A 25,644-nucleotide genomic window follows, 5' to 3' on the forward strand; every position below is an offset into this window, starting at 1 on the left:
CGAGTTTCTAGAAGGCGTGAGTAACCTGACTTTTAAAAGAGAGATTGTACTTTAAATATTTTTATTCAGTTTAAAAACAACTTAATGTTTTCGGTGGTAAGGTTCAAAAGAGGATTGCTAAAGAATTTGTGTTTATTTTGGCAGTAAATCAGTTGGGTGTTTTGCCCTGTTAGGAAATATTTGTAAATTGGGTCACTCGAGAAAAGCAGTAAATAAGCAGGAGACCACGACTTCTTTCAAGGTCCTCTTCTTAGTTTTCCGTAAAGTAAAATGAGATGGCGATTTGTCTGTCCGTCCGGCCGCCGCCCTCAGATCTTAAAAACTACTGAGGCTGAAGGGCTGCAAATTGTTACGTTGATCATCCATACCAAACATACCAAATTGCAGTCCTTTAGCGTCGGTAGTTTTTATTTTATTTAGGGTTAAAGTTAGTCATGATAGTGCGTCTGGCACCGCTATAGGTACCAACAACACCAGCAGACCACCACCGGGCCGTGGCTGAAAGTTTTGGACAGTATTATATGCTGTACAGAAACCTCGATTGCGCATAAGAAACTTTGGCTTTTTTTTACGTGTTTGTTTTGGTCTATGGTTTTAAAAATCTTATTGTGTTGTTTAAGTCTTTATGTGACAATTATATATAACGGGAAAAACAAGCGTCTCTCTTTCGTACTCAAACGCCTTCTTTTCGACCTGATTTTTAATCACTTTGCTGTAGGTTCAGTCCCTCTAGATGGCCTTGGTTCTCGTTTTAGATTGAGCTGGCCTTATGCCAGCACGGACTCTTGCTTATAGAGCAGCCTGTGGGTCAGTTCGAGTATAAGTTCATAATTCAGGGCGACGTCAATAGTAACAGACCATTACAAGCTCCTCAAACCTCATTTCCTAATTCTGTACATGGGTGTACGTATGTCCGTAATGGTTCAGTACTCGAAAGATCAATGTCTTGTCGAATTCGTCACCACGATTTCTTTTGAATGTTATGTTTGTTTTTATATTTTATATTGTGATGGCCAACGGAGGCTGCATACAATGAGTAGAAAGTGTTCTGACTCGAGGCTTGGTTTATCGTTCGTCATTGCTGGGGTTATTAAACGTTTGTTGTATTTACGTGGTTAAACGTTTGTTCTATTTGGGTGGTTAAACCTGTGATATGCAGTCTTTGAACTTTTTTATTGTGTAGTGTGCGCGCGTAATGCGTATACAAATTTATTTCCATAGATGTGTTTGTATGAGTGCAGTTGTTAAAGTTCTGTAGTTCCTATATATATAACTCGCTTTTTATTAAGAAACGGCATTATCCTTCCTTTGGTGTTAGACCCACTACCGTTCCCTTTCGCTTTAGTTTATTTAGCAGGATTTTATAGGGACATTTAGCGGGATTTTGTATTTTGCAGGATTTTTAATGACATTTAACGGGATTTTGTATTTGCAGGATTTTACAGTGACATTTAGCCGGCTTCTGTAATGATGTTTAGCAGAATTTTGTATTTAGCAGAATTTTGTAATGATTAGCAGGATTTTGTAGTGACATTTAGCAGGATTCAGTAATGGCATTTGGCAGTATTTTGTATTTAGCAGTATTTTTAATGACATTTAGCAGGATTTTGTATTAGCAGGATTTGGAATTTAGCAGGATTTTTTAGTGACACTTAGCTGAATTTTGTAATGGCATTTAGCAGGATATTGTGGCGACATTTAGCAGGATTTTCTAATGACATTTAGCAGGATTTGTAATGATTAACCCTTCACCATAAATACTCTCACAAATTAAAACAATGAAATGAAACCCTCACTGATCCAGCCTCTTTAACGTGTGAGTATAGCCATGATATTGTTCTTAAGTTATTTGACTTATTCTCGAGAGGGAGGCAGTTTTTCAAACCGTTAGTTTTTATCTGAAACTATTCCGATCTCCAAGCGTTTCCTATCACCGGATGTTGGTTGTAAATGTTGGTTTATCAGAAAATGTTCGTCTATTACATTGACGACACTTCGCATCCCTTCAAGAAAGCTTGGAAGGCTTGGTTATGCAAACGTTAGTGAGGGTTTAGTTTTCTTGGCGTGGAAATATTTGTATGGGTTTATGACTGGACTGAATATTATTGAGTGTTAAAACTCCTGTAATAATAATAATAATAATAATAATAATAATAATAATAATAATAATAATAATCTTACTATAATGGGGTAAAGTCTGTCCGTCCGTCTGTCATTCAATCACGGCCAAATGGCTGGTCCGATGGGCATGAAACTTGGCTGGGTTATAGTGGGGACTCCTAAGATGGTTTATATTGGGGTTTCATCCTACCTTCCCCCTCCTCCGAAGGGGGTGGGGGTGAGAAGGGATTCCCTGAAACACAGCTGGTTCTGCCCGTGAAACCAGGCTGGTTACGCCCGTAGACTTAGTTGCTTTACGAATTTTCATACATAATTTCTGTATATATATGTTTGCTAGTAATAATAATTGGTATTTGAGGTAGCTTATTGAGAAGTAAATGGGATTGTAGATTTTGTGTACATATTCAAATTAGACTTCATTATGATTTGAGTCCCTAAGACTACCCTGCCAGGAATATGAACGTTAGTGGGGTATAAGATTCTCTGTACAATATGAACAGATATTTTACTTAGGTTTAAGAATCTGTGATCAGTGATTCGAATGCACCAACAGGTAGGGCGAGAGCTACCTTGGCAGAAATATCGGCTGGTTTTTTAATATCGTTCATCTGAAATATTAAGAGTTTGTAACTCGGTATCACAAATATTGACCCTTTTTTTCTATATTTCAGTGTCTTGGTCATTCTTAGATTTTTTTTAAATATATTGAAGTAATTTTTTTTAAATGAAAATCAGGAATATGACAATTGATAGCTACACTGTCATTGAAACTCCTCATTATTCTATATAATATTGTTAATATTGAGAACGAATTTCGAAAATTTTCAAGTGAGGCGTTATTCGTCATTTAGCTGATTTCTCCAAAACTGCATTGGATCAAAGAATGGCGTTATCCCAAGACAAGGTCCTCCTTGGACGAGTTGGTTACATGATTGACTACCGATCTCAGGGCCCGGGTTCGATATCCTGGTGATAGAAATTCATTTCTCGACTTGTTTCGGATCCCACGATAAGCTGTCGGTCCCGTTGCTAGGTAATCAGTTGGTTCCTAGCCACGTCAAAACATCTAATCCTTCGGGCCAGCCCTAGGAGAGCTGTTAATCAGCTCAGTGGTCTGGTTAAACGAAGATTTACTCACTTATCCCAAGACAAAGAATTATTATTGAAGTGATTTCCGTTGTTGCACAGAAGGCGCAACAGAGGCTACAGTCATACTCTTGATGTTGGTAAGATTTGAATGTTATCATGAATGAATTCGTCGCTGTTCTACAGCTGACGACGATATCTTATCAGGGCCACGTATCCTCCCTTCCTCTCCCTCTCTCTCTCTCTCCCCACACCTTGCAACATCCACAAACCTTCTCCAATCTTGCCATTTGCAGTCGAACTCAACAAAGGCCTCCTCCTCCTCCTCCTCCTCCTCCTCCTCGCGCCGAAAGCTATGACAGAGTGGGGTGCACATTGGAATATATGCACAGCTCTCGAGTGCTGCAACTCGTACCGAGTAGTTGTGCAATGTTTGCTGACGTCACTCTTTAACTAAAAGCAACCCCCTCCTTGTGCGGTGCCGTTGAAGACGGCGGTCCAAGTGAGGATATTGTGTACCGTAGAGGGCCGGAATGGTTTAATTATAGATACAATTTTTTTAATTAGTTGTCTGGTCAGAATTTCATGCCCAGTATATGTTTCTGAGTTTTTTTTTTAAGGGGGGGGGGGAGGTTACCGTGTGCTCTGAAAAACTAAATATCCCACTAAATAAAATGACGTTGTGTTTGTCAGATATCCCGTGTCTTCTAAGATATTTACCAGATGATAAAACTAAAAATCCCATGAACATAGTAACATGTCCTATTTTTATATACTGCATTGCGTTTCAGCTTTTAAAATACCTTCAAATATTATATCTATTTTGTACGGTTCATATCTCTTTAAAACGTTTACTTTTTATGTAAGGAAATAAACCAGTATTTAAAACGTTGACTTTTTTATGTAAAGAAAGAAACCAGTATAGTATAAAATGTTAATATGTACTATTTTTGTCAGAGAGCCGATTCGATTACACGGGAGAGTGAATGTCCTTAAATGTCATCGCTTAACCCAAGCCTTTAGGAAAAGACTCAAAAATGTTTGTTCCTCATATCACTATCCTTAACGAAAATATAACCTCTTAGGAGTAACCTTGGTTTATGCGTGTTGGCACCTTCACCTAAGTTCCAATAATCACGTCATGAAAGAGCTAGTTCTATCTAATTTTCCTGTTACCCTAATTTTATCGCAATCTCCCCACAGGATTACACTATTCTTTTTCTTCAGTCTATTGCTTTCAATCGTTTGTTGTTCCTTGAAGTAGCCCCGTCCCCTCTTTCTTCGTATGTACGAAATAGCATTGTTAGTTGTTATCAGTTCAGTGAAACTACAGTATGTAACCCCTATATATTATCTGTTTAAACCTTAGCCGGGTAAAGGGGGCGTTGCTTTTCGATGACATGTTTGTCAGTATTCATTAGGACTATATATATATATATATATATATATATATATATATATATATATATATATATATATATATATATATATATATAATATCCCATCCAGACCAGGAACACAAGCAATCCGTATCTGAAACACGAATAGTCTCCGGTTTCTTTCCAGTGAGTTTATCTCTCTTCTCTTGTCTGGAGAGGAGCAGGGTAACAGGATAGCTCGGAGTGAGCTGATGGCTGGAGGTATCTGTGTCTCCTAATCTGTCAATCTCTGACGCAACCGGTTTACCTTTACCTGTATGGGTCGTTGGGGGAGGGTTTGTGGGGGAGGGACAGAGAGACCCCCAGAAATCTTGTCTTACTTCTGAACTTGTGACAGCTGTGTTGATTGGGACTCGTTTAATGTTTTTTTGACAGGTTTTGTTGATTGGGACTTTGACAGGTTATTTTTCGTAATTTCTGGATTGGGAATTTTTTTTTTTGTACAGGTTTGTCGTTTGGGTTTTTTTAAATTTTTTTTTTTAAAGGTTTGCTTATGTTTGTTTCTATTTTATAATATACTTTCTTATATCAACATGTGTTCAATCAGTCAATTAAATTTACAATGTTAAGTTTGAATTTAATTTTGAATGTCAGTTTCGAATATTTTGTCTTAACTCCCCTTTCATTTTTTCATTCCAGGTCAAGTCTGTGAACCCTATGCAACGATGACCTGACCTCCGGAGAGTCAGCAATCAAAACTGTAGGATGAGAAAGATACTGGGATAAGGAACTGGAAAAAAAACTGGAATACGAAAGAATTCAACTGGGACGAAACTGGTGATAGGCGTCTGTCGAAATATTAAGGTTGATTTTAGACGTCGTTAAGAAAATTTTACTATTTTTGCAGATCTAGTAACCGGGTGAGACATTGCCAGAAGTGTTTTAAATATAAAAATATCTCGAAATAGTGACACCTACTTTTAGAAGCGAATTTGACCTCAAAGTATTATATGGACGAAGGCTTTCCTATAGAAAAACACGAGTGAAAAGGAAACATAATCCCGAATCCTTTCAAAACTTGGACGGTTATCCAGCGTGTTCCTAAACCTCCCCGAGGCCAGCAAATATAATTGCTCTGGAATGCTCTGGAATGGGAAGACTTGAATACCATCGGAGATCAAGAAACCTCGTCTTGGGAACATAATTCACGAGGAGAACTTTCGGAATAGCTTTCAAAGTTTTGTATTTTAATACGCTGACTTTTGGATGTAACTCCCGAAGAACTTTCCTGGGGTCGGAAGGGAGTGTTGGCTTGAATTTCTGAACGAGTGGAGCGCAAAGTAATGTGATTTGTAGTTTAAGAGTTGCATTAGAGAGTAATTTAGTGGCGGTATTTCGTGTGAACGGGAATTTTTTCAGTTTTGAAATTAATTGAAGGCGAAGAAAAATCTAGTGACTGGATTGTTATGAGAACGAAAGTGGGGGGAAATATTGGCCCTTTACGTCCGAAATATTGAAAACTTATAAGAAACGTTTGTAAAAGGATCAAACATTTCATGGAAAGTTTTTACGTAAATTAAAGAAGTATAATAAACGTTTTTTTAAGCTTAACAAAGAATATAATAACCGTCTGAAAGACACTTTCCTTTTGCTGGAATCGGGAGACATTTGAAACCCGAGGCAGGATCCAAAATGGCCTTCATAAAAACGATGTTGGTCCGTCGTAGGGGCGTCCTCTTGAAATTGGTCGTCGCCCTCCCTGCCTTCTGGCTGGTCCTCAGCCTCCTGACGCTGACGACGGAGAAGGGCGACAAGAACGACCTCATCGACCTGCCCCCCAACGTGAGGGTGCGGGACGACTCCTTCGACAAGGCCATACCCGTCGTCAAGGAGGACCCCGTCATGCCCATCAGGGAAGAGGCCCAGCCGGTGGTCAGGCCCCAGGTGAAGGAGGAGGTCGTCCGGCCGGAGCCCAAGGTCGAGCCGAAGGTCGTGACGACCGAGGGTCCTCACGAGGTGAGTCTTGCTTGAGTCTGGGTTTTTTTTTTATTAGTCTCTCTCTCTCTCTCTCTCTTCTCTCTCTCTCTCTCTCTCTCTCTCTCAAATGCATAACATATTCTTTTTTTTTTCCAACCATAGAATATTGTTTGGTGATCGGTTTTCCACATTCTCTCTCTCTCTCTCTCTTCTCTCTCTCTCTCTCTCTCATGACAATTTTTATTATAAGATACCCTGATATATTATTAGCTAACAAGTCTTTGAGACGTCCTAATCCTTGTAATTACTCGTAACTAATTATTGCATAACCCCAACCTGGCCTTTTCGGTCTAAATCTAAATTTCAGTGACGAAATAAAAAGAAAAAACTACATCATCATTTTCCTCAGTGTTTTATCTTCATTAAAGTATTCTTGGAAGTCCTCTTATCTACCTAAAATATGTTATCTCTCTCTTGGCGATCATCTAGATAAGCTAGAACCAGTATATATCCCTTGCTTTACCTTCCTGGTCTGGGCCATTCCGTTTTCATGGGGATTCAATTGCACCATTAACTCTCGTGAGTGACCTTTGGTATTCCCTCATTAACCTGGATTCAGTGACACCTGCAACTGTACTCAGGGGCCAACCCTTTATTTGGGGGTTGGGGGGTGGGGAATGGTTTATTGTGTACAGTGTGCCTCGTGATACACGTACACTGTAGGCAGTGCTTAGAGGGTCTTTGGATCAACCTTAGCTGTCTACCGTGACATTTTAAGCTTTAACACTCTCTCTCTCTCTCTCTCTCTCTCTCTCTCTCTCTCTCTCTCTCTCTCTCTCTCTCTCTCTCTCTCAATTATCGACTAAGCACTGAATACCCCCATCCACCCTCACATATTTATGTTCATGAAACGACCCCCCCCCCCCCCTCTCTCTCTCTCTCTCTCTCTCTCTCTCTCTCTCTCTCTCTCTCTCTCTCTCTCTCTTTCATCATCATCATCATCATATATTGTATTTAAATACTTATGTTCGTGAAATGTACCTACCTCTCTCTCTCTCTCTCTCTCTCTCTCTCTCTCTCTCTCTCTCATCATCATCATCATCATCATCATCATATATTGTATTTAAATATTTATGTTTATGAAATGAACCCCCCTCCTACACGCGCGCGCGCTCTCTCATTATCGACAAAGCACTGAATACTCCCCCTCACCCCTCCTCATCCACCCTCACCCGCCCCTCTCCCCGCCCCCGCCCCCGCCCCTTCGGCAAAGGGTAGACCGCTACTATAAATAAACCTTTTCGCAGATAAGTCACTGTCACGGCGCGGTTGAATTTATCTTTTGATTTGTCGGCGCCATTAACGACTTTGCTCGCTTTTTGAGCCATTAACTTTTTTCCTCTCTCTCTCTCTCTCTCTCTCTCTCTCTCTCTCTCTCTCTCTCTCTCTCTCTCTCTTTTTATTTTTTGGGGCCATTAACTCGTTTCTTTTACCCCCTGCTAAAGAAATTTTTTTTTAACTCCGCTTCATATTAGCGGAGGCATAATTACTGTTTTGATCCTGTTTCTTTTTGTGTTTAGGAAAAGTGAAAGTGCGTTATTCGTCCCTTGCTGTATTTTCATACATTAACTGGATTAATGGTTCTATTTTTAATGTCGACTATTTTTTTTTTTTTTAAGTTTTCTTTGTAGTTTATGTGATTGCCTTTGATGTGTAACTCTACTGTATTACTCTGCCGTAGTTGCTCAGAATTTCAAAAGTGTATTATTATTATTATTATTATTATTATTATTATTATTATTATTATTATTATTATTATTATTATTATTATTATTATATTATTATTCAGAAGATATAACCTATTCATATGGAACAAGCCCACCTCGGGGGCCATTGGCTTGAAATTCTATCTTCCGAAGAATAAGGCGTTCATTAGGAAGAAGTAGAGGAGGTAAAGGGAAATACGTACAGAAGAGATCCCATTTATTAAAAAAGAAAAAAATAGAGTAATAGATAAAAATCTGTTAAAATACAAGGAGAACAGTATTAGAGTAGTAATGCATTGCATGTTCGCTTATAGGTGCTGTTAGTAAACCTGTGTATATACATGGGTTGTTTACCTCAATTGAACCGAAGGCATCGTAATGAGGTGATTGTACTTCCAAAATTACCTGTATTACTTGATTTTCCTCCTCTCCAACCTTGCTATACCTGTATTCACAGTTCTAACCACCACCTCCTCCTCCTCCTCCCAACCCTGAAAAGGTCATTGAATAAATAGGTCTTATACTGTAGCTGACAAGAACTCAGAGTAAGTCAGTGTCTTAAAATATTTCCTTGCCACACACGGAATAACTCTGTGTAAATCGGAATTTTGTCTTTTCCATGGCAACACAGGTTGCTGACAAGACCACTTTGAGTAGAATGTGGTCAGTCATTGACAAGAATCTCGTGAGTCGGTGTCTATTCTCTAACTGGGCAAGAACACGGTAAGTCAGTCTGTTCTATCAGTGACGTCAAAACACCGAGTCCGTATTTACTCTATAACTGACAAGAAAACAGTGAATCGCCGTCAATTCTATAAGTGACTAGAACACAGTGAGTCACTTTCTGTTCTATTACTGACAAGAACACGGCGAGTCTGAGTCTGTTTTGACTCAGACGGGAACACGCAATAAATCAAGAATCTCTTATAATGCCAGAGAAGAAAATAAAATCAGTCCGTTGTAAATTATAACTTTTGTTCCCAGATCCTTTGCTCTTATCTCAGCCAATCGAGAACACAGAACACGTCACCGTTGAGTCTGTCGTTTATTGCCAGAAAAGTTAATTGGTATCCCAGACCTTGTAACTTTTATTTTAATGTTTCTCTATGTCGATTGTAATGAGAAGGTACAGTGTAATTGTTTGCAGCTAGTTACGAGCCCCAAAGTAATTTCATTGTCACGTAATGCAGAAAAGAAAATTGCTGTTTTGGTTTTTTCTTTTTTTTTTGTCTGGTTATTTTTAACCTAATTTTATTGACAGGAAGCTAATTGCATTGTAGGTTCGCGTTAGTAAGTAGGAAGTATTTCGTTGAGTTAATTTTGTGCAGTTTTTTGCATCCCTGAAAGCTTTAAACAATAATTATTAGGCTTTGTTAAACTACCATCTCTCTACCTTCACGCACTTTATCGTAATGTGTTTTAAAGATTTATTTGAGCCAAATATTTTAATCTACCTCACTCGAATTTAGCAAAGAAAAAAATGTTAAACAAAACTCTCTTTCCAAGAAGACAACTGCAAACGTAATTTGCAGATTATGGATATAGATGAACAATGAGGTGTGACGATTTTACAAAAATGTAAAATTTTTTTCGAATGGTGTCGAAATCCTGAAGCGTGTGACTTATACTACGTTCACGATAACCGAACCAAATTCTTAATGATTTTGTACTCAGTGATTCAGTCATTTTCTTATGATGGATAGGAATGCTGATAATACCTGATATGAGATACGGTGTTTTTTGAGAGCTATGATTTTTTTATATTAATTTTTAGACAGTATATTTCGAAAAAAAAGCACGCAGGAGTTCATATATCTGCTATTATTTCGGTAAATATATTTCACATATATTTCATATTTTTTTTATTTACAGAAAAATGCTTAACAATTTGATGGCATTTACAAATATAATTCCCAATTCTCGTAGGTATGAGTGCGTGGGCAATAGAAAGAGAGAGAGAGATAATGATAATCTCCAGTAGCAATTTATTCGCAAACTTCCCCCACGGGATAACGACGCAAGTTGTCCCAAAGTACAGAGATGGTCGTTGTACAAAGTCCAGTTTATGCACACAATGCTTTTCCATAATGAGCCACTCTACTTCGAAGGGGGCTTCAGTGTTGGAAGGGGGTGGGGGGGACCTTCATCCCCTTACCCGCCCGCCCCCAACCCTTCTGCCACTACTCCTTAGAAAATACAAGCATTAGTATGAATCCATTGTGGAACGCTTAACGACTGGGACCTCTAACAGAAATGCAATTTTCTTGTTTGCATACGGCCCGGCTCTCTCTCTCTCTCTCTCTCTCTCTCTCTCTCTCTCTCCTCTCTCGTAGGCGTAATTGCTTAACTTTGCTTGTTTGTGTGTTCAGGTTATGCAGTTAACGAGGGTAAATTTGTTTCGGAAATGTTTTGCCATTGTTGGGGATACGAGGAATTATTTGCCTTTTATATCGCTTTATTGCTCATTATACTTATTTCGTGACCTTGTTCGCCGATAAGCAAATGAGAAAGCAATGAAGAATTAGGGTAATGTACGTAATGGGCTCTATTTTTCATGATGACGTCACTGTTATTGGTAGATTTTAGGTGGGCTTGTGCCTGTATTATCTCTTGCTCTTAGAGTTGTTGTATGAGACCGTATATAAGGTTAGACAATCATTAATATCTCAAGGTTATTGGTGATTATATTTAAGTTTCGAGTGCAGTAATAGGCACCAAACTTGGCTACACATAATTTGGTTAAGTTCTACGTCGTAAATTTGATCCCTAAACGCAAAGATATTGGAAAACTTCGCACATCACTTTCTCGAAAGTTTATCAGATATTTTACTCCATTTCTTGTATATTTAAGAAGAGTTCGTGATCGTTTATTTTTACTTTTATACTTTTATTTGCAATGGTCAGCACGGTCCATGCGATTTGAAGTGCGCCGTGGTTATAATTTTCTCACGAATTACCTGTGAGTAACTTAATGTAACTGATATATTCATTCTCTCACAAAAGCTGGCCCAAGCTCTAAAGTAGTTAATGGACAACATCAATTTCAATTCTGATGCAAATACTCGACTGGCGTTGGTAAAGCAGATAATCAAATGGTAGAATAGTATATGCATCATGATTACCAAGTTGTGGCAGAAGGGAAAAGATTTTTGAAACCTTACGTGAAAGGGAAGGCAACAATTACTTGTTTTGGCGACTCTTGGTGAGGATTAAATAAAGTCAATCACTGAACCTTGTAATCAAGGGTTATAGATTTCAACGCTGAAATGCAGAAATAGTCGTATTATAGAAGAATAAGTCGGATAAATTTTGGGGTCGATGGTAGCAAAACTAATAAGCACCTTTCGCAGAAGGAAGAAAAGTTAGCCTGAATTAACTGTTAATGAAGTGCAGGCTGTAAGATTAATTACATAGGAAATTATTGATTTAGCTTCACTGTATATTGCGAAGTTAATTGGATTACACTTCAGTGCGGGGGGAGAGAGAGAGAATCTCGATTTAACTGGATATGCTTCAGCATTGGCGATACGGAACATGCACACAAAAAAAGAGAAAAACTCATGATTGAGAGAGAGAGAGAGAGAGAGAGAGAGAGAGAGAGAGAGAGACTCGAATTAACCAGATATGCTAAGAGTTGTAGACGGAAAAACTGCCTTCTCGCGAACGAAGAAAAAAAACATATGACTTCAGAGAGAGAGAGAGAGAGAGAGAGAGAGAGAGAGAGAGAGAGAGAGAGACTTCACAAAGTCGAATTATCGAGAGGTAACAAGGTGCTCTTCGTCCGGGAGTGAATTGTGGAAGGCGAATTCAGCCGCTGCCGTGTTAAAGCATAATTGAATTGTCAAAATTTAATAACTTGCACTGAATTGCTATAAGGAGCAAAATCACGCAACTGCATGTGGGAATTCATAATAATACTTGCGGAGCAGCAGCAGCAGCAGTTACCACGCCAAGTCGAATTATGTTTGGTAAATTGGTATGTGGTTGGATAGATGATAATGGTTGTTGTACTGGCTGTGTGGGGTAACGCCCATTATGAACTTTTCATGGAGGGAAGGTTTCTCTCAGAGCGCCCTAGTGACATGGTTGGTACGGTCTTGGCCTGCCACCTCGGTGGCCGCGAGTTCGATTCTTGGGCATTCCATTGAGGAGTTGGATATGTGTATTTCTGGTGACTGAAGTTCACTCTCGACGTGATTCATAAGTCACGTAAAGCCGTTGGTCCCGTTGCTGAATAACCGCTGGTTCCATGCAACGTAAAAACACCATACAAACAAATACACAATGTTTCTCTCAGCTTATTGAATTTGAAAGAATGCAGGGTAATTGCGTTTTGTGGTATATCCTTTCATAAATTTTAAAGTTCTGCCCAGTGCAGCAGTGTTCGAGAAGAGAATCACTCTTAATTAGAGAAAAGAAAATAACAAAATGGAGGAACAATATCGTCTGGAAAGATTGAACGCCTTTAATTAATTAAACATGGAATTGCAAAGAGTAGAATTACCCAGAATGCATTCACGAGGTCATGGTATTTTCGGCGTGGGTTCGAATCTCACCTGTTCAGTAGAATTTCTTCAATTATTTCCTTTTCGGATTTCAAGGCTTCCAGTGGGCAAAGTGTGCCTAAAAATATTAGGATATCGAGAAATGAGGAAGTCATTGAATTTTAGAAATAAAAGGATATTAGTATTCCTGAAGCAAATAGGAGTAGGATTTGAATAGCGCCAATAAAAATGTACGGCTTTTGCTGTACACTTCTGCTTATGATAAAAAATTAGCCTTATTTAAACCGTGATGGAAAGTCTGTTGGCCGTAATTAATAATGGCCAGGACTTCGAGGAGGCACAGGATTAACTTCGTCTACCCTGCTGAGTTACCATTAAGACCACATACATACAGCCAAAGGAGAGAGAGAGAGAGAGAGAGAGAGAGAGAGAGAGAGAGAGAGAGAGAGAGAGAGAGAGAGAGAGAGAGAGAGAGAGAGACTATCACTTCCTGTTAATGGAAAATGCGCTAAACACACACACACACACATTATACTTACGTTTTTGCAAAAACTGTATTTATCTATGTATCAATCTGTATTTATATCTGTCTATATAAATAAATATATGTATAAATGATGTATGAAGATAAAAGGCCCTTTATTATACTGTTGTATTACAGTATAAGACACTCATATAATATATATATATATATATATATATATTATATATATATATATATATATACTATATATATATGATTTATTTATCTGTCACATGTAAATATTTTATTTAATAACAATCTCGAATTTTCCTGTGACAATAAACTGTTAATTAACCTGCAGATGTCTGAAGCGTCTGAATATTGGCAGGTAATCTCAGCGTGACTGAAACGAAGCTGAAGGTTTTAATGACATTCTCGTAATTAGGACTGATTAGTTTTATGTTTATTTATCTCGGTTATTGGAAAAAGTCGGATGCAGTTTTATTTGTCGCTTCTTGTCTCAGGAATGTTTGATCGTACTTGTGTATTTCTCTTCTTTCTGTATTTCCTATCATTTTCTTTAGTTTCTCTGAATGAAGGTTTTTTTATTGTTTCTTGTCATCTGTAATTTCAATTAAGTGAACGTCATATTCTTTTGTAGATTGAATTTCAAGCCAGTTTCCCCTGTAGGTTTGTTTCAAATGAATTGGGTTAATCTTCTGAATAATAATAATAATAATAATAATAATAATAATAATAATAGTAATAATAATAATAATAATAATTAGATATTTTTTATTAATTGTCCCTTGAATCCTTCATTACCTCACAAGCGTCATGTATTAATTAGTAATTATATTATTTTTATTATTTTGATAGTTGTTATTGATACATTTTTATCGTTACATCCAGAATGGATATATGTATGTTGTTGTAATGCAGCATTTCATTAACTTTAAAACAGCATTTTTAAATATATAAAGAATATTTCACTTTTTTTAGACAGCTGTTCAAAAACATTTATGTCGAGGACATTTTTATTTTCTTATGCGATGTCCTGACATTGTAAATTCCAGTTAGATAAAAAAAAATCTGTCATGTAAATTTCTTGACGTCATGTAAATTACATTTCTTGACGTCATGTGAAGCTGCATTTTCTTGTGGCCATGTAAATTACATTTATTGACGTTACGTAAATTATATTGTCATGACGTGTAAAATTGCATTATCTTTACGTTATATAAATTACATTTTCATTGCGTCATATAAATTACAATTCTTTACGTCATACGTCATATAAATTACATTTTCTTTACGTCATATGAATTACATTTTTTCACGTCATACAAATTACAATTCTTTATGTCATACGTCATATAAATTACATTTTCTTTGTCATACGTCATATAAATTACATTTTCTTTACGTCATACGTCAAATAAATTACGGCATACGTCATATTAATTACAATTCTTTACATCATACGTCATATAAATTAAAATTCTTTACATCATACGTCATATAAAATACATTTTCTTTACGTCATATAAATTACATTTTCTTTACGTCATATAAATTACTTTTTCATTCCGTCATGAATTACATTTGTTGTACGTCATACGACATATAAGTTACATTTTCTTAACGTCGTATAAATTACATTTCCATCACGTCATATCAATCCCATTTTCTTTACAAATGACCCTGTTGCGTCACCGACAATCATGGCCACCTCTTAACCTACATATATACTTCTCCTTCTCGGGCAGATCCACCACCAAGACAGGGTGCTGCTGCCCCCGCAGGAGCCCAACGGGCCCGGGGAGATGGGCAAGCCCGTCGTCCTGCCGAAGGACCTTGACCCCGAGACGAAGAAGCTGGTGGACGAAGGCTGGAAGAACAACGCCTTCAATCAATACGTCTCCGATATGATCTCTGTTCATCGGACGCTCCCTGACCCCCGGGATGAGTGGTGAGTACTTCATATGCTACACTCAAGGATTCGTTTGGGTAATGGATTTATGAGTAAGAGCCCGTGCTGACATAAGGCCAGCTAAATCTAAAACAACAACGGGTAATGGAGGATGGGTGTTTTTTTTAAATTTTTATTTACTTATTTTATTTTATTTTAATTTTTTTGCTTTGGTTTTGTTTTGTTAAGGTTTTTCTTCTTTGTTGTGCTTTGTTTTTTTTGGGGGGGGGGGCGGGGGGGGGGGGTGAGGGTTATGAGTGTTACGTGTTGTAATTTTTTTTTTTTAAGATTTTATTGTGAGTTTTATTTTAAAGATACAGATTTATTCATATGGGTAATGAAGGGTTTTGTTTTGTTGGGGCTTTTCGTTGTTGTTTTGTTTTTGGAGATGAGTGTTATGAGAATATCCTATTGTATGTTTTTTTTTAAAGTACAGGTGGATTCATTTGGGTATTGGATGGTCGATATATATATATATATATATATATATATATATATATATATATATATATATATATATATATATATATATATATATACATAATATATATTTTTTTTTTTTGTGGGTGGGGGAGGTGTTTCATCTTTTTTATTTGTTTGGTTGTGGGTGGTTCGTTGTTTTTCTGTTTTTTTTCGTTTTTTTCTCCGTTGCGTTTTGTGTTGGGTGGGTTTTTATGGAGGTCTCATGGTGTAAAATTTTTACTAAGGTTTATATATTATTATGAGTTTTTGTTTTTAATACAGAAGGATTCATTTGGGTAGTTTAGGGTCTTATTTTTTTTTATTTTTTAGGTTTTTCTTCTTTTTGTGTGAGAGTTTTTTGAGGGTGATGAGGTGGGAAATTGGGTTATGGTGGAGACTTGTTGTGTTTTTTTGGGGCTTTTATTCTAAGTTTAAGATATGGAAAAATTAATTTGTGTAATGGAGGGTCGTTGTTTATAATTTGACTAGTCTAATTTAGATTATTTTATTGGAAATATATATATATATATATATATATATATATATATATATATATATATATATCTTAGATACACACACCCACACAAACATTATATATGTATATATATATATAATATATATATATATATATATATATATATATATATATATATAATTATATATGTGTGTGTGTGTGTGTGTGTAAACATTATGTAGGTGTGTAAATAAAGAGAGAGGTCGGTGTGAAAGGGCACAATATAAAATATACAAAAATATACCAGTAAGGGGAAAAAAGGCAGCCCCCTTCTGCTCCTTTCGTTAGCCGCTAATGGCCTTCCCTTCTTTGTTATCTCCGTCCTTATATATTAATCAGGTCAGCCCATAGGATAGCTCCTCTCCTCGGCACATGTCCCCATTCATAAGACAGTGGACGGGAGACGCTTTTTTCAGGAATCTATTTTGTCTCGGGTCGTCATAGATAGAGACAGGTCGATTTGGTGTGTCGCTTTCACGAGTGTGACCATTTATGTATATTTTATATACTACTAGTTTTCTTGAAATTGCTTTTGTGTTGTTTAAGGGTTTTGGTTAAATTGCAGTTTTTTTCTAGTGCCTGTATAGGCATATTGTGAGATTCTTTACATCATCACATTTAAAATTATTTGTTAAAAAAGTGCGTCGCTTTTACCATCGTGATCATATATGTATATTTTATATACTACTTGCTTTCTGGAAATTGCTTCAATTCTTCTTTAAGGGTTTTGGTTAAATTGCAGAGTATTTACTAATGCCTGTATAGGGATATTGTGAGATTCTTGACATCATCACATTTAAAAGTATTTAATGTTCGAAAAAACGCGCTTTTTGACAGATTCAGTAACTTGCTATACATGGTATTTGACTGTTCAACATATCGCTACGGGATGGTTATATGTAATTTTTACCATTAAAATCTTTCTTTATATTTCCGTAATTATTTCAAAGCCAATAATCGTTTCATAGGAAATAAACTAAAGAGATGCTTTGCTTTATATATAAAAAGAATTAAACTGAAATGAAATCAGTTGTCAATTTCAGTTCAAATTGTGGTCCCCAATTCAGAAATATGTATTTAATTTATGGTCATATTTATAAAGAGAAAGTAAGTCTGCTTAGAATTGTTAGACATTAATATATATTATATATATAATATATATATATATATATATATATATATATATATATATATATATATATATAAGCATGTTTACGTCAGCGCAGAAAACCGGCTTTTATAATGTGTACGAAAGGAAATAACTTTGATCGTAAAGTTTCTTGACGTTCAATTTAAACCGCTGTATTATTTAAGGCAAGCGAGTAGAGTGAAGTTCTTAGGAAAAATCATTTGTGGCTCAACATATTTTAAATAAAGACAGCTGCCACAAGCTGATGATGTGGAGTCTGCTCTATGCTTGTTGAATAAAAATTCCATTCGGTAGAGAACAGTTAATGAACAGCATTTGTCTTCGAAATGCGAATGTATCGATTTCTATATAACCAGCTAAGTAGAATTTTATTCATGGTTAAAGATTTTTTTTTTTTATTACGACATCAGTACTGTAATATACGAGCAATTATATTTTAGTACTTTTTTTTTTTCTCTTGTTAAGATAAATACATACTAATAAAAAAATTCAAGAACGAGAGACCGGGTAAAGGTGATAGCATTGAGAACAAAGACAATATAAGGAAATAAGTAGAAGGAAAAGAATAAAAATACATAATATATACAAATTGAATTTCTCTCTCTCTCTCTCTCTCTCTCTCTCTCTCTCTTCTCAAAGAAGGAGAATAATTTCCATCTCAGAATCTCTCTCTCTCTATCTCTCTCTCTCTCTCTCTCTCTCTCTCTCTCTCTCTCTCTCTCTCTCCTAAGAGGGAGAATAATTCCTCTCCATCTCCAGAATTTCTCTCATTCCAAAGAGGAAGAATTTTTTTTTTTTCTCTCTTTCTTCAGAAGGAGCAGAAGTATATGAAATTGAATTACCGTGAGAGAATTGCCATCGTCACCTTCGGAGTTGCTCCAGATGGTATATATATACCCATTTGACCCCTTATATGTTTTAGTGGGGAAATAGAACTTCATTTATTTCTTACAATAAGAGAGCGAGAAGTGTATGACCTCGAAGTTTTCATTGTGGTTCGGAATTTGCTCTTCATATTAGACCAGCGATTCTCAACTTAATTTTGGCCCTTTTTCCATATGTCAGTCTCTCTCTCTCTCATCCAAATTTGTCTGCCTCAAAAGGTGCATTCCAAATATGCAACGAAATACCAACGCAAACACACAAGCTATCGGAGAGAGAGAGAGAGACCCCAACGTGACCTCTCAGTAGTGCGAACCGATACATACTGCATTTTGTGTAGTCCTAGGGCCAGTTTGAGCCTGCCTGTCTGTGGTTACAACTCCCCTCCCTCCCCCCAACACACTGAAAATCTCCCTAGAAAAGGGGAATTCACCCCTGGTTGAGAACCACTGATTAGGCTATACAGACCTTTAAGAAAAAGGAAAGGTGCTTTAACTTACGTAACCATCACTTACCGTTTTTTCCTTATAATTCCCGGCCTATATATCTATTTACATCTGTCATATATATATATATATATATATTATATATATATATATATATATATATATATATATATATATATATATAAACATGAAGCTCTTATATTTCTAAATAAAGAGTGAAGTGAGGAAGGAACCCCTCCCAAGAATGTTTGCTGTTGGAATGTCATATGACCCTCAACCATTTTTTTTTTCTCAAAGCAAAATAAAATGGGGGAGTTTTATCCTTTCAAAAAGTGCTTGAAAACGCGGTAGGAGGGTCCGGATTCTGGATTCTTTCGGGAGGAGGAGGAGGAGGAGGAAGGAGGAGGAGGAGGAGGAGGAGGAGGAGGAGAGATTCTTTCAGGGTATGGAGAGGGAGAATTTGATGTCCGTTCCATGAATCTGAGTATCATAAAAACACCAACTTGGGTGCGTTCGATCTGACGCGAGGGTGTTCCTCGTGTGCGAATTCCTCTCGCGCAAATAGAAGGTGACCGACTGCATACTCATTTGCATAGAGGGGAGTAGATGAGAACGTGTTAGACACTTCAGATTTTGCGGTTATTTCAAGATTGCTTGATGCTCTACGTTAAATGACAATTAGTCTCTCTCTCTCTCTCTCTCTCTCTCTCTCTCTCTATTCATACATAGATAGATAATATACTATATATCTATTATAATTAATATATATATATATTATATATATTATAATATATATTATATATATTATTGTATACGACAATATATAGTATAATATATATATATAGATATATAGATATATAGATATATAGAATATATAGATATATAGGTCTTATATATATATAATATATATAATATATATATATATATATTATATATAATCATAACATGAATACACACACACACAATACATATATATATATATATATATATATTATATATATATATATATATATATATATATGTAGCAGCATGTAATCCGGTATATGTGACTCCCACGCCGACCAAGTATGTTGAAAAACTCTTCATAAAATTCAAATTGCTATCATATTGCCTTAAAAAAATAGTAACGCAATAAAGAATTTTGGATTTGTTGAGCCTCGCCTCCTCTTGAAGAAAAGTTCTGGAGGACATTTTTCCTCTGGAAGATTTTTTTTTTTTTTAAATGGGAAATAACGGAAAAATCGCCTTGTTTGGGAAAGTGGAACCTTGCCTTCCTCAAAGAAGTGTATAAAGGAGGAGAGTGTTATTGATTATTATTATTATTATTATTATTATTATTATTATTATTATTATTATTATTATTATTATTATTATTATTATTATTATTATTATCTTCAGTATAGCCCCTTCATATTATAAATATACGTATGTTAATTCTAAGTGAATTTATGTCGTGGGTCTTATACTTGTTAGATCGTCAAGACAGTTTATTTAATCAAAATGATTTCACAGTGATGTATATTTCGCATTTAAGTTATTATTCCCCTCATTTGCGCATGCGCAACAACACTATACTTATTACATTACATCAGTAGAGCGGGCATATAGAATATCTATATGCTGTTGGTTTGTGTGTTATCTAAAACCAAGCTCGTTTAAAAGCTATAGAATTATAAACAAAGGTATGAAAGAATATAAATAAATTGTGTGTGAATATGAACACGTTAAATTATGTTACTTATTATCGCCCTTCTCTCTTATTTCACTTCTCATCCCCCAGTGTTTCCATTTATTTCTCTGTCTCGAGTTTCTTCTCCTCCTTCTCCTTCTTTCCTTTTCCAGCAGTTTCCAGTTTTCCTTCTCTCTCTCTCTCTGTCTCGCGCGGTCCTCTGGAAGTCCCTCTGTAATCTTTCCAGTTAATTGAGTTTCCAGACTGCTGGTAATACAGTAGGTCCAGGAGATATAACGTGAAAAATTGAACGGAATATAATATTTGTTTGCATTCTCCTTGTGAAAGGGGTGATTCCAGTTCTCTCTCTCTCTCTCTCTCTCTCTCTCTCTCTCTCTCTCTCTCTCTCTCTCTCTCTCTCTCTCTCTCAGAACGCCTTCCAAAACTGATCAACTTGTTGTACATTCAAATAGTTTTAATCCTCTTATAAGTAATATCTAATATTTGGGAAATGTTCTAGGAGCAGGGAACTGCCCCGACCTGAGTTTTCACGTTATCCTGTTATTCTTACTTCTGGAACTGTGAAAATCTAACGGATTACGGAAATTATGGAACCTCCAGCAACCATTTTTCCACTTATTCTGGAAAATCGCGTCTTGATCTGAGGGATTAAGGGGGCCCAGGTGTAGAGAGAGAGAGAGAGAGAGAGAGAGAGAGAGAGAGAGATTTGCAGTGCTTAGAAAGATCCCAGCTGTTAACGCGTAACTCTTATGTATTTCCTCCGTGTTCCCTTGTGATGATTGTTGGTTTCCTTCCTTTGATTCGAAGCCACGGTTTCTTGGTGTTTTATCTTCACTTTTATCTATTGTTATTCACTTTCGTTTTACTCATTATTGTGAATGGTTTAATCAAGCTTTACCTTCACTTATGTATTCACTTATTTTTTAGGTAGTCGTTTGTTACTCCCTTCTCTCGAATTCCTTTTCGCTTGCTCGGGGAGTAAGCCTGCAAACTAATTTTGTTGTTGTTGTTGTTGCTCTTGCAGTTGTTGTTCTTGTTGGGGGGTTAGGAAAGGTCTATGGAAGAGCCTAAAAAGGTCTGAAAAAGGTGTTTCGCGTTCCGTTAAAGATACAGGAATTTTAGGATAGGTTATTTACGATTCATTTATTAGAATAGAAATGGGAATAATAAATAATGTGTATCTTAAACAGCACAGAATAATTATTTATAATAAAACATAGCATATTTATTTTAATGTTTATTGGTGAAACCACGCTCTATATGACTGTAGATATGAGTACGAGCCCTGAGTAAGCTGGAGGTCGGATCACGCCTTGTTTTTGTCACGAGATGCAATCGATGCGCCTTCCTGCGCATGCGCTGAGCTGACCATGTACTGACTGAACTAGGGGTGGTACCCAGGTGCGTAGATTGAGGAATAGGGTAGGGAATTGTATTTTTAATAATATTATTATTATTATTATTATTATTATTATTATTATTATCTTAGAAGTTGATGTTGCTTCATACTCGGTCGCGGACAGAGATCATAGCTCTAATTGCCAAATCCTCCGAAGGGGGGATAGTGCCGTCAGTGGACCTCATGCGGTGCACTGTAGGCATTACTTAAGGTTCTTTGCAGCGTCCCTTCGGCCCCTAGCTACTACCACTTTCGTTCCTTTTACCGTACCTCCTTTCATATTCTCTCTATCGTCTTACTTTCTACCCTCGCCTAACAGTTGATTCATAGTGCAACTGCTTTGAGGTTTTCCTCCTATTACACTTTTCAAACCGTTTACTGTCAATTTCCATTTCAGCGCTGAATGACCTCATAGGTCCCATGCTGGGCCTTTGGCCACAATTCTATATTCCACTCGACTAATTGCCAAATCTGTATAAAAGAAAATAACTTATTTTACATTGGAGTTCAATTCAGTTCCTGTACCCAATTTCCTGCGGCCTCATCGGCCCTTGTCTGGAATATTGCTGCCATGTTTCACGTGCCCTGTCTTTTGTTTTCCTTTGTGCCAGTGATTGAATCTGAGCCAGGTGTGTGTTGTGTTCGTTTGATCAGCTTCCCCTGCTCCCCCACTTTCTCTCCTCTCATACTTTCTCTCTAAATCCTCCTCCCTTTCTATACTGTAAGGTCGCTTCGCTGCTCGAACTATTCGTACTTTGTTTTCCTGTTTCATTATGTTGCACCACACAGGCTATCTCTTCACGCTTCTGTTTTGGAAATGAGCTTTTCCAAGGAGACATCTGTCCAGTGATGGCGTTTCTCATGAGTCTGTAAGCTGTTGAATTCTCCCCATTCTTCTGTACTTTCTCTTCTGTTGGGGTGTAGGTTTTGATGCTTTTTTTTTTCGTGAATAGACCCCCATTCCTTTTATCTGGTCTTGGCTATGTTGTTGTTATTATTATTATTATTATTATTATTATTATTTTATTATTATATTATTATTATTATTATATTATTATTATTATTATTATTATTATTGCAAGCATCCAAAGAATATGGTGATCATTAGGTAGAAGTAAGAGGAGTTAAAGGGAAATACAGAAAGAAGAGATCTCACCTATTTAAAAAGAAAAAAAAATAAATGAATTTATAAATCGGTAGACGAGTAAAATATATTGAATCGCAAGAATAGTATTAGGGTATCATAAAACTTCATAAATCTCCGATGGCAAGTTCAAGTGTTTGGTCGAGTTATTTATATTTGAGTTTAGCAAAATTAAACAGAAGTTAGCGTGGAATATTTTACAAACATTGCCAAAGGTGGATCTCGTTATTGGCGACAAAGTGATTGGCATTGGGAGAGATTGGAATGCACCTTTTGGCAAGAAGGGATTTTTTTCGGGGAATTGCTTTTATTTATTTATTTATTTATTATTCCAGACGAGTAAAATTACCCAGAATTTTTGGAAGTCCTTTTTTTTTATCACTAACTATTTTTTGATTCATCTGACATTCTGCCAGCACGGACTCTTGATCTCTTGAGTATCCAAGGGAGAGAGTTTCCTACCTCACTTTCTATTTTAACTTTATCCCATTTTTATTTCCCAGATCCAAATGTGTAAAGAATATTTGTCCCTCTGTCTTCCTCTCGTCTTATCTGTAACCTTATTTCCTTTCCTTCATTGCCTTTTTCCTTTGCTCCATTCCTATTCCTTCTTTCCCTCCTTATCCTCCATTTCATCTACCTACCTCCCTGAACCTACCCATCCCCCCCCCCCCCCCCCCCCCCCCCCCCCCTCTCCCGACCATAAGCCACTGATGCTTATTCCGCTCTGCTGGGGTCCTTGTAGCCCCGTTTATTTTGCTGATGACGTTTTCTGCCATAGCAAATTCTCTTATAGAAAGGAAATGAGGTAAATTGGATGTTGATTATTTATTATCCCATATTGGTGAGGGTAGTAATAACATTTTTTTATTTTTTATTTTTTTGTGAGGGGAAAGGAGTAAGATGAAAGTTGCCAGAGTGCAGTTGGAATGGATTGTGACAATATGTATATGCGTTTGAATCAAAGATTGGTTTTGTATTTAAATCGTGAATTATTGCGAGGGCGAGAGACGTAGGAGCCCTGAGGCGTTACGTAAACAATATATTACTCAAATATTCAAGGAAAGGAAGATGTGGTATTGATTCTAAAGGTTATGTATTGATAATCATCATCCTTCTATTCACAGTTACATAAATTGTGAAATTAAACCTGCTCTTGAAAAATAGTCTCTCCCATATACAAGGAATAAGTAAGCAAGCCTCCCCCTCTTACTATCCCCCCCCCCTAAACCCCGTTCAGAAAATGAATTATCTTTTCCATAAAAAAAAAGCCGTTGTAGATTTTTTTTTTTTTTTTTTTTTTTTTTTTTAGTTGAGTTGAAGGTATGAAAATTCTTTAGCCTATATAATATATACAGTCGTTTCGTAATACCAAAACCAGGAGAGAGAGAGAGAGAGAGAGAGAGAGAGAGAGAGAGAGAGAGAGAGAGAGAGAGAGAGAGAGAGAGAGAGAGAGAGAAAGGTCCCTCCATATAGGACGATGGTTTCTCTTATCTAGAAAGGTAAGTGGGTCTCCTGGGCATAAGAAAAATTCAGGATTTTTTGGGGGGTGAGGGGAAGGGGTCAGGAAGAAATGTCGTATATAAATAGGAAGTGAAGCAACCCAGGGAAAGAGTTTGAGCGTCTTGAGTGATCTTACTATTGTTGGGAAAATGAAACACGTTCTTTATGCTTAGTATTTATATTTATATTTTGTCCGTTTCTATTTTGGTATTTATCATATAATATTAATCTCGATTTTGTTCTGTAGCGAATTTTACGTTACACTATTAATAAAGAATTGTTTTAAATCCCAGAGAAAGGGTATCCTTGGAGACTTAGACCAGATGAGAATTCACTTAAACTAACCTGACTTGACCCGAGGTTTAAATATTAAGGTACAGACGTAACTTGACCCATTCCGCGTATGATTTATGAAAAGGAACTGTCATAACTTAAAGGGCTGATCATTATGTTTAGAAAAAAGTAGCTGCTACATTTAGAAGAAAAAAAAAAGTCCTGCAAAATGTTGTTAATAGTTGTGTTTAGAAAAAGGTAACTTCGAAACACTGTTGATTATTTAAGAAAAGTAGCTGCAAAACGCTATTATGTTTAGAAAAATAAGTACTTGCAAAACGCTATTATTATGTTCAGAAAAATAAGTACCTGCAAAACGCTATTATGTTTAGAAAAATAAGTACCTGCAAAACGCTATTATGTTTAGAAAAATAAGTACCTGCAAAACGCTATTATGTTTAGAAAAATAAGTACCTGCAAAACCCCGCATTATGTTTAGAAAAAATTAATTACTGCCAAAACGGCTATTATGTTTAGAAAAATAAGTACCTGCAAAACGCTATTATGTTTAGAAAAATAAGAACATGCAAAACGTTAATGATTGTGTTTAGAAAGACGTAGCCTCAAAAGCTGTTTATTCTTTTAAAAAAGTGGCTGCAAAAAACTATTATGTACAAAAAAAAAAAGCTGCAAAACGCTATCGATTATATTTAGAAAAAAGTGGGTCTCAGGAGGTGAAATATTTCTGCAATGACTGAAAACTCAAGTATTTTTACAGACTTTTTTTTTTTTTTTTCTCTAAGTTTACCCTCACGTGGACGTGGGGTTAACATTGCATGTTTGATACGCAATGTCAGATTTAAGCTGAAATGGGAGAAGCAGAGTTATGAGACCACGTCGCTCTTAGCTGTC

At 36.4% G+C, this 25,644-nt stretch overlaps 1 protein-coding gene across 23 annotated transcripts in view; it reads left to right on the forward strand.

Moving 5' to 3' along the window:
* The window catches only part of LOC135203661 (putative polypeptide N-acetylgalactosaminyltransferase 9), a 322,597-nt gene that overhangs the window by 138,937 nt on the left and 158,016 nt on the right, over window positions 1-25,644 (forward strand). For 20 of the 23 annotated variants that reach the window (XM_064233527.1, XM_064233525.1, XM_064233523.1 and 17 more), the window contains exons 2-3: window positions 5,286-6,602; window positions 15,067-15,269. In XM_064233527.1, coding sequence (XP_064089597.1) covers window positions 6,279-6,602; window positions 15,067-15,269 — 527 coding nt within the window. In that variant the 5' untranslated portion in view covers window positions 5,286-6,278. The remainder of the gene's footprint in view (window positions 1-5,285; window positions 6,603-15,066; window positions 15,270-25,644) is intronic. The other 3 variants (XM_064233531.1, XM_064233534.1, XM_064233532.1) reach the window with 1 other exon arrangement.

This window comes from Macrobrachium nipponense, chromosome 36 (assembly GCF_015104395.2).
Source record: "Macrobrachium nipponense isolate FS-2020 chromosome 36, ASM1510439v2, whole genome shotgun sequence".
Lineage (NCBI taxonomy): Eukaryota > Metazoa > Arthropoda > Malacostraca > Decapoda > Palaemonidae > Macrobrachium > Macrobrachium nipponense.